Raw genomic sequence first — 13226 nt, 5'->3', positions numbered from 1 at the left:
AATAACAAGGAATTTGGTAGGTAACATCTAAACATGCAAAAATGGATCATAACCCACATTCCAAAAGAAGGCAAAACACTCCCAACAATCCTTGCAAATCTGGCCTGGAAGAAAATTCCTTCATAGCTATAACTTTAAATATGGTTGGGGATCAATTTCACTGAGAGACCAATAAACCAGTGAGGCATCTCAGGAGTTCCTTAGTACCATTAGGCACATGAGCGCACCCAACTCAATATCTCCCACAGGAAAAAAGAAAAGTAACAGAAGCTAAGAAATGCAATGAATAGAGAAATGAAAGAAAAAAAAATGTTCCTGACCCATGCAGACAACTACTAAAATGAGGGAAGATCACCCAGTTCACAAAGAGCATCCTGCCCTGGCCTGCCTGACCTGCATATGCAATTCCTTGTCATGCCCAAAAAACCCACATTCATCTTCAGCCCAGTACTACCCCAACGTAAAATCTACTCCAATCTAGTGCTAGTAAGTCACATCTCAACCCTAGATGGAACGTTCTCTCTAGCTTTAACCTGCTACCAGCAAAATCAAGAAGCCTTATACCTGTAATCATCTCCCACATAGGTAATCAACCCACAGTGACAAAGGGATCATCTAGACATTTAGGTACAGGCATGATAGGATCTAATGTATGATGCACACAATCGTGCCTCCTGCCATGCCAGATGTGGAAAGCCAGAGGTTGTAAGATCCAGCATCAGATTGTGGGATCCAGCATCAGTTTGCATCCACATGCCTTACTGACAGTGTAGGGGGAGCCCAGAATTGCAATCCCAGGCTCCTCCTGTGTGGATGAGAGACTCATCTGCTGATGAGACTCCCACCTGCGGCAGCACACCTGAGGCTGTCAGTTGACAGGCTCTTAGCTGAGGGGGCATAGCTATGCTACATGTGCAAATTAAGGTTGAACAGAAACCAGCTATAAAGTTAGCACTTTTTATGGCATAATAGCTAATTTGCACATGTAGTCCGTCTAAATTAATTATGCAATTAACACAATTGTGGGGGCCTAAGTTTCCTTTCAACCCTTGTCTACTGATATCAAATGCTTAACATTTCCTATCACAAGTTATAACTGCTACTCCCAGAACATACTTCTATTTCATGGTGACCAACCTTCTTTGGCAGGTGTGCCACAAAGTAAGCTCTGCCCTCTCCCCAAGCGCCTCTCCAATCCCCTTCCCCTGCCTGATCCTCTGCTCTACTCTCTCTTCCCTGCCCAGTCCATCACTATTCACTCTGCTCCCTGCCGATCTGCTGCACACCAAACAAAATGGCTTCATGTGACATTTCTGACATGTGTGATGCAGGTTGGCCACCCCCGTTTTATCCTATTGTACTAAACCTTCCATATGCTTCCAAGCTGTCTTGAAGCAGTTTAGGTTCCTTGTTCAGAAGGCCAATCAAGAACATCACTGTTCCGATACTGAGAAACTCTCCAATTTCTAAAATGTATTTATGACCAATTTGTGCTCATTTCATCATATACCAATACAAGCTAAACATAACAATGTCTTTTTTTTTCATCTCTTCTCATAAGATAGGCCCTTCATGCCTATAATCATCATAACAGAACTTTTAACGAAATTGCTCTATTTTACACCCATCATTTGTAAACTAAGTGACCAGAACTGTACACATGGGTTCTTTCCAATGCTTGGCACAATGGTACTAGTAATCTATCTCCACTAAAATATTATTCAATACATTTTAGGCATTTAGCTGCCTGTTCTTAAAGTAAGAACAGCAATACCACAATGGCAACTTGTGGTCATCCTACATCGGGGTGGGCAAAATATGGACTGTGGGCTAGATTTGGCCCATGGAGGGATTTTGCCCAGCCCACGGTGGGTCTTTTGGTCCTGCCCAGCCCAGGCACAAGAGGTAGCCGAGGGCACAGCACATGCAGCTAATCATGTCACCCCCGGGTACACATTGGGGCTGGAGTGGTGCAGTGGCCAGACTCTATTTCCGAGCAACCCCAGCAGCAATGGTTCCTTCCAGCTGCCACTACCAGGCCTGGCCCCACTGCCCAGGTACCACAGCCCATCCACCCTGCACCCACCGCCAGGGGTAGGACCCAAGTGGGCAGGGTGTGAGGCCAGGTGGCTGGGATGGCAACATGGGCTGGAGGAAAGTAGTGTGCAGGGGTGAGACAGGCGGGTGGGGTTGGGGACACCCTGGAATTTTGAGGTGGTGCCAGTGAGGGGCTAGGGCAGAACTGCAATCTCTGCTCCCTTTATGCCCCTGCCTGCAGAACCCATGCCCATTGCAGAGGCATGTGAGAAGTGAATCATGGCTCTGCACTGGGCCCCAGCCTCAGCCCTGTGCTGTCACCACCCCATGATCCCAGCCTTGCCTGCCTGTCCCACTCCCAAACACAGCTCCCCACCCACAGCCCCATACCACATAGGGAGTTTTGGAGAATTGTTGCATGGTAGGGAGTGCCGACACAGTCCGCGACAGCTCAGCAAAATTCCTTATGTGGCTTGCCGGCTCAAATAATTGCCCCCTTGTCCTACATTCATCTGATACACTCATGTCCCTCTCCTCTTCCAAGTTAGGAGGTCACAGATGGCCATAAACTTCTTGGTATTAGACTTTAAATGCATTTGTTTGCACTTGTGTACTATTATCATTTCTATTACTCCAGTTCACAAGGTTCTTGCATGATAATCTGATTTGTCTCTGTATTGGCAATATTTCCCAACTTTGTATCATCCACAAATTTCATAAACAAGCATCTGGCTCTAGTGACCTTTGTCCAAATGAAAATATTAAATGGGATGGGTCCCAAGCAAGGTTGCCAACAGTCCATAAATTTACAGAAACTTCATAAATAACCAAACTAAAAATGTCTATCTGTAAATTCTGTAAAGAAAACTGCTATCCATAAAAACACAAAGCAAAAAACAGCTCTGAGTAAAAAACCATCTGAGTAAAAAAAGAGCTCACTGAAACTCTGAGGTCAGACAAGAAGCTAGATGCAGTGTTGAAATACAGACAGAGCAGAGCAGGGCCACCTGGTGTCCAAGCAGAAGTGCAGCACACAAAAGGGGTTCTTAAATTTGTGGCTCCTTCCCTAACCCTCAGCCATGTACTGCTGCTTCTCCTGGTGCTGCCTCTTGTCTGCCTATGGTACTGCTAGGTGGCAGGTAGGCAGGCAGACAGTGGCCCACCCTTGGGGTCTCCCCCATGTTCTTCACAAACTGCACCTATGGATCTCCCACCTCACACACCTTTGCCCGCACCACATAGTCTCCCCTGCATTCTCTCCCCCCACCCTGCTATGCAGCCTCTCCCACGTGTCCTCTTTGGCCCTAGGACCAAGACAAAGCCAGAGCTGGGTCACCGCCACCTGCTCTGCCCCAGGCCAGTATCTAAATCTAAAATGAGACTTCCCTCCCCACAATACTGATGGGGAAGAAAACCCTGTCATGTATTTGAATAAATATGGCAAATGTAAGTCTGGGCCTGTGGGCTGCATAGGAAGGCTCTGCTAGTGGTTGGCAGGCTGGTTTGAGGTTAGCTAGAAAAGCAGAGCTGAAGGATGGGTGAATTTCAATGAGATATCTGAAACTTCACCCATAAAAAATGTATTTGCATGAAGGGAGCAATCCACAATCGTTCAACTTTCTCCATCCTCACTATTAATCCGTCTCTTGGCACAAAGAAAGAGAAGAAGGAAAAGCAGAGAGATCCTAGCGTATGGCCTACTTTCCCCTGTGGAAAGACTTGCAACTTCTGTGGATGGATCTGTGGCTCAAGGATTAGACTCTTAAATCAACTCAAGACCCATCAATGAGCCACGGTAGAGATCATCCTCAAATCAAGGAGTAATCATTATCATTGGTAATCTGTCCCACAGTATAATGTATTCCCAGGCCACAAAAGAGTTGAAGCTCATTAACTTGTTCTTATCAAACAGTCATTTTAGACGGAAAATATTTAACCAAAGCAGGTCCCTTTTCATGGGTCAATTATGGGGTCTTGGTAAAGAAAACACAGAGGGAGTCCAGTCTGGGGTGTTATCAGCAGATTTAGATTGGACATTAGGAGGAACTTCTTCACAGTTCGAGTGGCCAAGGTCTGGAACAGGCTCCCAAGGGAGGTGGTGCTCTCCCCTACCCTGGGGGTCTTCAAGAGGAGGTTAGATGAGCATCTGGCTGGGGTCATCTAGACCCAGCACTCTTTCCTGCTTATGCAGGGGGTCGGACTCGATGATCTATTGAGGTCCTTTCCGACCCTAACATCTATGAATCTATTAATCATTACCCTAATCTTTTTGCAGGTGTTCAGAAAAAGTGTATATCATCCCAGCTTCATCTCCCAACTCCCCACTTTCTCCAGATTCATGAAAATATCTGTTTCCGATAGTTTAAAATTATTTTTGAAAGTTCGGAGGTTCATTAAAAATTGTGTTCATAGTATCATCAATGAAACTCCAGTAACCTGAGCTGTTACATCTAGTGCTGAAGTTCCTGAGAAAAGGAATGTAAGTAAGTTCCAAGAGCATAACATGACAAGGTTCCTTGGGTGAATCTGATATCTTTTATTAGACCAACCCAAATAGTTGGAAAATAGTTATTAAGCAACTATTTGGGTTGGTCTAATAAAAGATATCAGATTCACCCAAGGAACCTTGTCTGCCTATGTCCTGAGACCAACACGGCTACAACCTACACCCAAGAGCATAACATGGCATTCATTTATGATACAAGTGAAAGAAGATAATAGACTGAACTAATACAGTGCACAGAAGATAAACTCACCTTTTTTTGGTTTTACCAATTTAATGTAAAAAATTAATAGTAAAAGCATTTTAAACAACATGACTTAATTTAAGTGCCTTTTAGCGTGATACTAGATACAGAACTTAAAATATTCTGTCCGTTGAAGAAATCTTTTGGTAGTTTTAAGAATAATGAGTAATTCTTCAAAACTCACCTCAAACCCTCCTCCTACTTCTCCAATAACATTCTCTACAGGCACTTTTGTGTTTTCAAAATGTACTTCACAGGCTGAAACAAAAATGTTGTTAAATTATTTTAAAGCTTTTGTGTGTGTGTGTGTGTGTGTGTGTGTGTGTGTGTGTGTGTGTAGCAATAAAACATTCAGGACTATAATTTACTATTTTTGTAAGAGATACTAGACTTTTCCCAATATATCATCTAATACAGGCTTGTCCAACATATTGCCCATGGGCTGCCATGCAGCCCTCCAAGCTGTTTTCTGAGGCCCAAGGTGCTGCGACAGAAAACAAAAGTAAACGATGTACTTTGTTTTGGGGGGGGGGGGGGGGTGTTGATGTGAGGTCTTTGAATATGGCTCGCTGGCCCACTGGGTGATAAAAAGTTCATGATACAGCCTCACATTCAAAAAGGTTGGACACCCCTGGTCTAATAGAATTAAATAGATTTTGCCAAAACAGTTAAGAATGAGGACAAATTTGGAATTGACACTTTAACTTATAAAAAGCAAAAATATTAATACTGCTGACTTGCACACAGTGTAAGCAAGAGAGAAATACAGTCCTGTCAGTTTAAACTGAGAATCTGGATGGCATCCCAAAATGACTAAGCCCCAGAGTTAACATTAAATAGAAGATGCAGTTAAGACAAACCTAATTCTAGTATAGGTATATTGTATCATTATTACTGAATTATCTCAGTGCAGCATGCAGTAGCAAACTGTCATAACAAAATAAGGGCTTTATAAGCTTGAGAATGGATTACTTAATGGGATCTAGATACTTGAAAATGGATTACTTAAATCGGATCTTTACATTTGTGAAAATACACTTTGGGCGCTGCTCTGCAGAAGAAATTTAGGTGAGAAACATGAACCTGATTCAGCAATCTAGTGCATGCTCATCTTAGAAATACAGATTTGTTTGTGGATTCAGATAAATAAAGAAAACCTGAAAAAGAATTTTCTAAGAAAAAATTAAATTAAAATGCTCCCTACTATTGGATCCTCGAATGCCCAATTTATCCTCAGGCTTCCCATTCATGATTCCGCCAAAGGCTCTTTCTACAATGAAGGCAGTAATTTTGTCTTTTACTGTGCCATCTTCATCAACAATCTCAGTCCTTGCAAAAACAGTAAAAATGTCAGCTAGGCCACCATTTGATATCCAGACCTGGGGGTGGGGAGGTAAGAAGGGGAGGAAAAAGAAAGAAGAATATCTTTTTGCTTGCTTTGATAAAATATTCCTGTATTTCATACCATATTGTCTAAGCACAGGACCATCCTGGGAAGCTCCCCTATTCACCATCCCGAGTTCTAGTCTCCTGGCGGACACTGGGGTTCAATGGCCCTCAGACAATCACTACTTCCAAGTAAAACTAACCAGAGGATAACAATTTTGTTTTATGAGAACTTCTGAAGTCTTGAAATCTGGCTTTATTATATTTTGGAATAAAACCAAAATAGAACATTTCACAAACATATATGCAAAAAAGTGCCATACAATGCAGTTCCAATTTTACTTCTAAAAATGTCATTTTTTTCTTTAAAAGAGCCTGCAACATCCCTTCCAAAGGAAGGTAGGGAACAGAAAGAAAAGATGTGGAATTCTTCCATGTTTCCGCATCCAGAGAGAGGGCTGAGTCTCAAGCTCTCTGGAGAAGCTAGAAACAGGGAGTCAGGAAAAGCACAAAGTAGGGGATCGGAGATGCAAAAACCCCCCAGAAGAACGCACTTTACAATTTCTTTCTGCCCTGATACAAAGTGAACTGTCTTTTTATGTGATCATTCTTTGCTAGCTTGGGATACCCAAGTCTGATTCAGCTAAGTCAGCCCACGTCTAATTTGGCAATGCTTTACAAGGTGTCACGGGTGGGGTCCTACAGGAGGGCCGTCATCTCCTTAAGGCCCCCTTTCTCCGTGCCAGCTCGGCCCAAGGGCACCCTCTGATTCTCGCCCGTCATGTCTTTGATGTTTAAATCAGTTTGGGAGGTTGCCTTACGTCCTCTTGGACATGGTTCGTCGCGACCTCTGTCCCCATGGACTCCCGGGCCCCTTGTGGGTCTTGTCCTGCAACTAGGTGCTTTGAGGCACCCTAGCCTTATGTGCTATGTGTGGCTCCAACCACCCCTTATACCATGCCCCAAGCCTCGCAGTTGGAATGGACGTTGGTCTGTCAAATACACTCACCCTCTCTCTGGGGCCTTCTCTGTACTGTTGCCCTCTCTCTGGGGCCTTCTCAAGTGCTGCCCCCTTCTCTAGGGCTTTCTCAGCATTGCTGCCCTCTCTTTGGGCCCTCTTTGTACTGCTGCCCTCTTCTCTAGGGCCTTCTCTGTACTGCCGCCCCCTCCTGGGGCTCTCCGTGGCCATGCTGGGCCTTTTCAGTAATACTGCCCCTTCTCTGGGGCTCTCTGTGGGCCCACTGGGCCTTCTCAGGAATGCCGCTCGTCTCACGGGCCTTCTTGGTAAAGCCGCCCTGCCTCTCGGGCCTACTGCACTGCTACCCCCTTTCTCTGGGGCTCACCGCACTGCTGTCCCCTTCTCCGGGGTTCACCGCAGTGCTACGCCCTTCCTCACAGGGGCCTTCCGCAGTGCTACGCCCTTCCTCAGGGGCTCACCGCACCCGCACTGGGGCTTCTCAACCGCCCCTCTCTGGGGTTGGGGTCTATGCACCCCATACGCCGCGCCCTTACTTGCACTGGGGTCCCCATGCTGCTGTGGGTCCCCTATGAGGCCTCCTCCAACCCCCAACATCCTCACCCAAACCACCAGTAATAAACAACAACACAACATAAACTCGAGCCTCCTGGCTATAACATAAATATAAGCCACCTGGCTATAACACCATTGCTCAAACGTCCCAGAGCTGCCATCCTTACTCAGCTTAAGCTGGACCTGCAGTCAGGCTCCTTCTCACCTCTTTGCCTTGAGAGCTCCTGTCTCTCTGGCTGCTGGCAGTGAACTGCCTCGGGCCTCAGCTCCTGGCTTTATAAGGACCAGGTCCTGCCCCTTGCAATCAGCTGACTTCCTGGTTGCCCTGGCAGCCCACAGATGGGCTCCTTATTCCCTGCTAGGGCTCTTTCCCTGGCAGTTTCCCTTCTCTAGGAGCAGGGCACCTCAGGGCTCTGCGACAAGGCAAGAACACTTCTTAAAAAACACCCTCAAAACCCCAAAAAACCCATAGCAGAAATATGTATTTAACCTCTCCATTCAATGGATTAATACCTTTGAACCATTTAGTAAGAAGTATTTCCCATCTTCACTCAACTTGGCTCTTGTCTGGATGGATGCAGCATCATTTCCACTATAATGCAAATTATTTGTTAAGGTTTGTTATTAAATGAACACACAAATGCAAAACAACAAATACACCAATGTTGTTCCAATGTCTGAAGTTCTGTTTCTAAATAAAAATCAAACCTACTAAAAGCAATGGCCACAAAAGAAACATGCCTTTAACTGAGATTGTGCGAGTTCTAGATTTAAACATGCTTTACGCCGAATTGTTTCATATTGTTGATTTTAGAAACATGGCACAAACATATTCTAGAACGTTACAAAAGCAACTCAATCCTGCCACACTTAGAAGTATATGAATGCATGATTAAAATCCAGTCTCCTAAAAGAAGAGTTGGTTTGAAGCATATAGGCAACCTCCTCAAAATTCATGCTCTCATGACTGCACATCCCTAAAGCAAGCAATGCCAAAACTAAAACAAAAAAATGCTCAGAGAATCAGCATTTGTGTACACTAACTGCTGCAGTGTACTGATGAAATTAACAAGTCAACTACTTCAACTTTCAGGATACTAACGAAAAAGTCTGAATGCTCTCATTCCTCTTAATCTGGAAACTTTCCCTGCAGTCACCATCTATTTTTTATAGGTAAACTGACTCCCAAAATTCCAATTTGAAAAATGTCACTTGAGGCTGAGCCATAATGTTATTTGTTGCATGGACTGAAAAAAGGTAAAGAGTTTTTACAAAACCAGTCTCCCTCAATATTTTAAAGGCATTCAACTGTTAAAAAGGACTCTAATAAAATGCACTGTAGGTTACAATATACTGTCTCTTAGTGACTTCAGGGCAAATTTGAAAACTTTAAAACTTATCAACTGTAAAAATTTGAAGTTGCAGCTGACAGTTATTAGGGCTTATTGCCCCTCAATCCTTTTAAAATGAAAACTGGGAAACCATCTGTAATAAATGTTGTATTTAAAGTATACCCTTTCTGTGTTGGTTAGAACATGAAATATTCTGATGTTACTGATACAGCACTAAATAACGTCCTAAATAAATGTACCTTCTCCTGCCTTAAATTGTTCATATGGGCTAGATTTCACTCAATTTCAAAATTAACTTTCAAGTTTCTAAGGCAACCACTTCTGGAAATAAAATTAAGCTAAACAAATATATCATAAGAATTTTAAAATTTGGTTGCAGGTGCCTATATTCCTCTGTGCATCGCTTGCTAGAAGAATTAAAAACAATCCCTTTGACTACAGACCATACCTTCAAAATGGAAAGGCTTTTAAAGCGCAAAATATGGTTTATGATTAAAAATAAGTCTAGAGTGAGGCTACCACCTCATAATAGCACTCAAGGCATGTCAACCAAGTGACTATTACAAGAAGGTCTAAAATAATACTAGTCCACTGCTAAAGTTCAGACAAAATTTTATTATCCATAAAAAGATAGCTTGTAACTAAGATTTATCACTCATTAGATCACTGAAGCAATCTACAGCTTTCATTTATATTTAAAGACTTTTTGAAAACTTGGTACATTTTTCATAATTGTTATGCAGAAGGCAGGGCAGGGCGGCACCTTAAAGACTAACTTGTTAAAAATCAAGAAAAAATTAGTAATTTAATGGAAATTACAACACGTTGGTCCATGGAAGAAAGTGGATTATGTAGTTTAAAATATCATTAGTTAGAAACACTGATTTTATACTGTAGTTACACACCACAGATGTGATTCTAAGTAGGTAAACAGACAAGGTAAAGCAAACTACCTGGTATTTGCCTTCTAAAAAACAAGTTAGTGTTTAAGGTGCCACTGTGCCCTGCTTTCTGCCCAACTTCAGTCCAACACAGCTAACTACCTCCCTCTACTTATAATTGTCATTAAATAGTTTTTTTGAGTTTCTATGAAGCTATTTAAATTGTCCGAGTTTCAGAATGTTTCTAACACAGCAACTAACCCTTCATTTGCTATTTATTTCTGTCAACACATTGAATGAACAGATGTCTCTGGCCTAGGAAGGGTTGGAAGAATTAATGCAACTTAAATCAAATAATGCTTAGTAATTTAATGGAAACTATAATGTGCAGCTTCATGGGAGGAGATGGATTATGTAGTGTGAAATATCATGTTAAAAACATTGACTGTATATTGTAGTAACACACAATAGATGCAATTCTAAATAAGTGAATAGCCATTGTAACAAACAAGCTAATTGGCGTTTGTCAGCAAGAAAACAAAATATTTTCCTATTTAAACCATTCAAAGCAAATAAAAATAGTACCTCCCAGTTTCTGTAAGGCAAAAAGCTGCAATATGCTCCCCAGATGCCAATTTAGGCAGGTACTTTGCTTTCTGTTCATCAGTGCCAGCAATCAGAATTCCCTAAACAAATAAATTAATAAAAGACTTAACATCCTGATATGTAAGCAGTACCACTTAGCACACACAGTTTAGCTCACAGTATAAAGAGGCTTAATTAATACATTACAAATACATTATCATTATATTTTAATACACATTAAGCTTGTTCTGGACTGATTAACCAAGACTCATCAACTCCTTGCATGCCTTGATTTGTTATTTAAACTTCCTATTTCATAAGTAGAATTCTTTCTACCTGTTAGTCTCAAACTGGCCAATGATAACAAACATGAACAGAGGTGGTTAGCTGTGTTCAGCAGAAGGTAGGACAAGGTGGCACCTTAGGGCCCAAGGAAACATTAAATTTATGGAGAAAGTCCACATAATTAAAAAAAAAAAAAAGTCACTTGTCAGTCTTGCATATATTGTGTTCATCTACATTATACTATTATATGCAAGACAGATACAAGACAGCTATGAACAAATCTTATTTTTAAAGCCAGTACCTACAGGCATTTTGACACATGAAAGCACTGTAGTGCTGGGTGCCTTGAGCAGCGCCCAGTGCTGCATTGCTTGCAGTTGTATAAGCAGCAAAATGCATGTCAGCGCTGAGAAAATGGCAGTGGCTTACTTTTGAACTAAAACACATAGAAGGTGCTTTAGTTCAAAAGCATACTGCTGCTATTTTCTGCATGCTGAAGCACATATCGCCACTTATACCACTGCATGTAGCACAGTGTGGTGCGCATCAGCTCATACTGATTAATTGAGTCTACTCTGAAGCGGTGGATCTCCAGCGTGTCGCAGGACAAAAAGATGTGTATAAACGCCCTGTGTGCCAGTCCTGAGGTGCGAGTGGGGTGGGAACTCAGATATGGAGTTCTTCCCAAAAACTCGTGTTGTTTATACCTGGGGGGGAGGTGTTGTTTTGTTTTTTTAAATATATTTCTTGTTGTTTTCGTTGCATTTTTGTCTGTCTCATAGTTTATAAGTCTTCTTAAAAATATGATGTGGTGCCATGTCTTCTACATATTAAATGCCTTGGGAACAATTTCCTGCTGCATAGATTTTTTGGGTCGATACCAACAGCCGATTTTTGACTAGCCTTACAGGGTGATATCGATCCAATTGTTGATATGCAGCCCAGCTGGTAAGTCAGTTGGGGGGAAGGAGCGTGGGGGAGGGAAATGTCATGAGGGAGGCAGTTCAATGCCCCCATGGTGAGGGAGGGATTGGGCAGGGGCAGGCACTGCCCAGCTGAGGCAGGGTCTGGAGTGGGACAGAGCCATGGTTTGCCTGGGGGGGGGGGGGGAAAACTGCTCCCACTGCTGTGTGCACCCCCAGGGGAGGCACAGGGGGGCACGTGGCCCCCTGGATCTTTGCGTGGGACAAGGGTGGGCTGCCGCTAGGGACTGAGGCCAGGGCTGCTCCAGCCTCTTCCTGGTGGCTGTGCTTGGGCTAAGCGGGCAGCAGCAGTGCTGAGAGGGGGGCTACAATGAATTTTAGGGTGGCTGTAGCCCACCCTGTAGCCCCCCTCAGCACCACCACCACCTGCCCTCACCCTACACAGATCCAAAGTGCAAATATTCCCCATGACTCCCATGCTCCCCCCTCTGCCCCTCAGATGAGCCGCGGCTCTGTCCTGCGCCCTGCCCCAACCCCATTACTTCCCCCGCAACAGACTTATCAGCCAGATGCTGCTTCCCAAGCTGCTGGGCTGCGTTCTCGGCTGCGTGCATACTGTAGCTGTGTGCATGCATGCAACATTTATCAGTGACATTGTCAGATACATATGCCAAAAAAGGCCGATAATTTTAATTTTCCTTTTATTGGTGCCAATACGATATGGACCGACGTACTGGTGGATCTCTACTATTCAGTACTGGTGACACCTCACCTGGGGTACTGTGTCCAGTCTTAGGCCCCACACTTCAAGCAGTATGTGGACAGTTTAGAAAGAGTCCAACAGAGAGCCACAAAAAAAAGATGTCTGGGAAGCATGATGTATAAGGAAAGGCTGAAAGAACTAGAGTTATTTAGTCTGGAGAAGAATAGTGTGAGGGGGAATTTGATAACAATTTTCAAATACCTAACAGATGATTACAGAGAGGATAGAGACAGACTTTTCTCTGGCTATAGGGCAGTGCAATGGCTCAAACTGCAAAAGAAATTTAGGTTGGATTCTGGAGAGAACTTTCTGATTCTGAGGAAGGTCAAACATTGGATTAGTTATCTAGAAAAGCTGCAGAATCCACATCCCTGGAAATTTTCAAGAAGAGGTTAAAGACACTTGGCTGGGATGGTTTAGTTAGGGATGATCTTGCCTTAAGTAGGGGACTGGACTAGATGACTGTAACAGGGAGCCTGAGCTCCTATTACTTTAACAGGAAAGTGCAGCAGGCTAATCTTGTGTAGGCAGGCAGCTGAGCTAAAGCTAGCTGCACTGCAATAAACTTGCAGTGTGGGGCAGATTTCCAGGCAGCCTGAGAGTGAAGGTTGTAAGCAGCTGGATTAAGACGGTTTGTGCTCTAAGGCACAGACAGAGCCAGGGGCCAGAGTCAGAGGAGCAAAATGGGGGACAGCCAGACACATGAGACAGGTAGTGGAGGGACTAAGGCTCATCA

General features: G+C 43.5%; 1 protein-coding gene across 1 annotated transcript in view; it reads right to left on the bottom strand.

The window, feature by feature from the left end:
* ACAD9 (acyl-CoA dehydrogenase family member 9) overlaps positions 1-13226 on the bottom strand; it is a 60285-nt gene that overhangs the window by 25958 nt on the left and 21101 nt on the right. The window contains exons 5-8 of the mRNA XM_006267579.4: positions 10520-10620; positions 8215-8293; positions 5989-6163; positions 4969-5042 (exon numbers count right to left, since the gene is read on the bottom strand). Coding sequence (XP_006267641.1) covers positions 4969-5042; positions 5989-6163; positions 8215-8293; positions 10520-10620 — 429 coding nt within the window. The remainder of the gene's footprint in view (positions 1-4968; positions 5043-5988; positions 6164-8214; positions 8294-10519; positions 10621-13226) is intronic.

Source organism: Alligator mississippiensis, chromosome 12 (genome assembly GCF_030867095.1).
Source record: "Alligator mississippiensis isolate rAllMis1 chromosome 12, rAllMis1, whole genome shotgun sequence".
NCBI lineage: Eukaryota > Metazoa > Chordata > Crocodylia > Alligatoridae > Alligator > Alligator mississippiensis.
The sequence above is the reverse complement of the archived record's forward strand: the minus strand, read 5'-3'. Positions and strand labels throughout refer to the sequence as shown.